The sequence below is a fragment of the Eriocheir sinensis genome, chromosome 54, assembly GCF_024679095.1.
Source record: "Eriocheir sinensis breed Jianghai 21 chromosome 54, ASM2467909v1, whole genome shotgun sequence".
Lineage (NCBI taxonomy): Eukaryota > Metazoa > Arthropoda > Malacostraca > Decapoda > Varunidae > Eriocheir > Eriocheir sinensis.
Window position 1 is genome coordinate 10,125,014 of NC_066562.1, and position 2,500 is coordinate 10,127,513.

The following is a 2,500-nucleotide window of genomic DNA, read 5'->3' on the forward strand; positions in this document are numbered from 1 at the left end:
TCCTCTTCTTCTCTATTTCCTTCTTTCATAATTAATTTTCTTTGCCTTCTAATTTTTTTCCTTATCTTTATTTCTTACCTTCTTTCCTTCTCCTCTCCATTTTCCTTTTTTTTTCCTTTAGATTTTTCTCCCTTTTTCTCTTATTTTTCTATCTCATTATCTCACTTCTATCTTTCTTTTACCTCTCATTTCCCTCCCCTCTTTCCTTTCCTTCCTCTTTCTTTCCCCTCCCTCTTCCCCCTCCTCCTTTCTCTTTCCCCAGCACCTCAATCTTTCCTCCTCTCCCTCTCACCTTCCTCTTTCCCCTTTTCTTTCCCCTCCTCCTCCTCCTCCCCCCCTCACCTGTCGTCGTGCCCGCAGACTACCTGTGTTCCCCTGAGGCCAACGTGTTCGACATCGACTTCACGCGCTTCAAGATCCGCGACATGGAGACGGGCACGGTGCTCTTCGAGATAGCCAAGCCGCCCCCGCAAGGTAAGGCGATACATAGATGGATTTACATAGACCCATAACGAGCACTACTAATAAGTAAATAAGTTAATATAATAATGGAAGCGGGAGGGAGGCGGCAGTAGCAGGGTAAGATGTATACCGACACCAAAGCGGCACCGGTATACTTTGCTCAAGAGGTGCCGGTACTTTGGCGGTACTAATGGTGTCGGTAAGCGGTGCCGGTATCGTTCCAGTACTGATACCGTTAGTACCGCCAAGTGCCTTTCCTTCTTTCCTCCCTAACCTAAACACTTATTCCCCTCTTTCCCCCTCTCTTTCCCCTTCCCTCCCAGCACTAATCACCCCCCCCCCCTTCCCCAGAGCTCGAGGAGGAGGACCCCAGCGTGGACCAAGAGGAGTCGGATCCCAACGCTGGTCGGTTCGTCCGCTACCAGTTCACGCCACAGTTCCTCAAGCTGAAGACGGTTGGCGCCACGTGAGTGCTGGGGGACACTGGGGGAACTGGGGCCTTACTTGGGGCTACTGGGGGCTATTGGGGTCTCATTTAGGGATACTATGGCTTTCTGAGGGCTATTGGGACTTCCTATTATATTTACTGGGGACTTCACTGGGGATTTTCTGGGGTATATATGGGGTCTTTGCTCGTCTTAATGGAGGTCTGTATTAGGGATTTCACTGTTTTTTTTATTAAGTACGTACCCCAAAGGTCATACTGGGGTCTTACTATAGGATCTTTACTGGGGACTTTCTGGGGGTATATCTGGGGTCTTTATTTCATGCCATAATGGAGGTCTGTATTGGGGTCTTCACTGGGATTTTTATTAAGAACCACAAAGGTTTTACTGGAGTCTTACGATACGATCTTTATTGGGGGTCTGTACTGGGGTCTTGCTGAGAACTTTCTTGGGGCTACTGGGGGATGAGCGGCAGGTCAGTCAAGACAACACCCCCTTAACCCCCCATTTAACACCCCTAACCCCCTTCTAACCCCCCCTTTCCTCCCCCCAGGGTTGAGTTCACGGTAGGCGGGCGGTCAGTTAACAAGTTTCGGATGATCGAGCGGCACTTCTTCCGCGACAAGCTGCTCAAGACCTTTGACTTCGAGTTCGGCTTCTGCATCCCCAACTCCAAGAACACATGCGAGCACATCTACGAGTTCCCCACGATACACCCTGACCTAGGTGAGCACGGGGAGGGGGAGAAGGGACACATGGGGAAGAAGAGGAGGAAGGTTGGGGATGGAAGGAATAAGGGAGAATGGGAAGGAGATAAAGAAGGGGAAGTTTGGGAGGAAATTAAGTCTGGGAAAGAAGAGGTTTAGGGAGGAAGGGGAGAAGGAAGGAAGGAAGGAGGAGGAAGAGGATTGGCGAGGAGAGAGGAAGAGGGTGAGAAAGTGAAAAAAAGAAGAGAGAGAGAGAGAGAGAGAGAGAATGAAGGTAAAACATAAGGTTGAAAGTGACTCGGTAATCAATCCATAATCCATTAGGTCGATCTTGCCTTCCTCTGACACACTAAAATGACCTCAATGCATCGATCAGGTATGGTGGTGGTGGTGGTGGTGGTAGTGGTGGTGGTGGTGGTGATGGTGGTGGTGGTGATGTTAATAATAAATGATAGTGCACATACGTAACCTCTCTCTCTCTCTCTCTCTCTCTCTCTCTCTCTCTCTCTCTCTCTCTCTCTCTCTCTCTCTCTCTCTCTCTCTCTCTTAGTAACCTTTCTGTTTTGTCTCTCTCACAATAGTTCTCTTTTTCTTCTACCTCCTCCTCCTCCTCCTCCTCCTCCTCCTCCTCCTCTCTTACGTTTATCCATTCACTACTTCTCCCTCTCTCTCTTTCTCTCTCATTATCTATCTCTCTCTCTATCTATCTATCTTTAGTTCACACAATACACATACCAAAAAGGGACCTGTGAATCTATATACCTTCATCTCCATCTATGTAACTCCCTCCCTCTCCCTCTCTCTTTCTCTCTCACTACCTATCTATCTTCAGTTCAAACAATACACATACCAAAAAGGGACCTGTGAATCTATATACCTTCATCT

The 2,500-nt window shown here is 48.2% G+C and overlaps 1 protein-coding gene and 1 long non-coding RNA gene across 2 annotated transcripts in view; one reads left to right on the forward strand and one right to left on the reverse strand.

Annotated features, from left to right (window-relative positions):
* Positions 1–2,500, forward strand: part of LOC126983756 (protein unc-119 homolog B-like) — a 17,236-nt gene that overhangs the window by 12,881 nt on the left and 1,855 nt on the right. Inside the window, exons 3-5 of the mRNA XM_050836836.1 lie at positions 361–474; positions 814–928; positions 1,462–1,634. Coding sequence (XP_050692793.1) covers positions 361–474; positions 814–928; positions 1,462–1,634 — 402 coding nt within the window. The remainder of the gene's footprint in view (positions 1–360; positions 475–813; positions 929–1,461; positions 1,635–2,500) is intronic.
* Positions 1,649–2,500, reverse strand: part of LOC126983757 (uncharacterized) — a 1,335-nt gene continuing 483 nt past the window's right edge. Inside the window, exon 3 of the long non-coding RNA XR_007736224.1 lies at positions 1,649–2,476. This is a non-coding gene — a long non-coding RNA (uncharacterized LOC126983757). The remainder of the gene's footprint in view (positions 2,477–2,500) is intronic.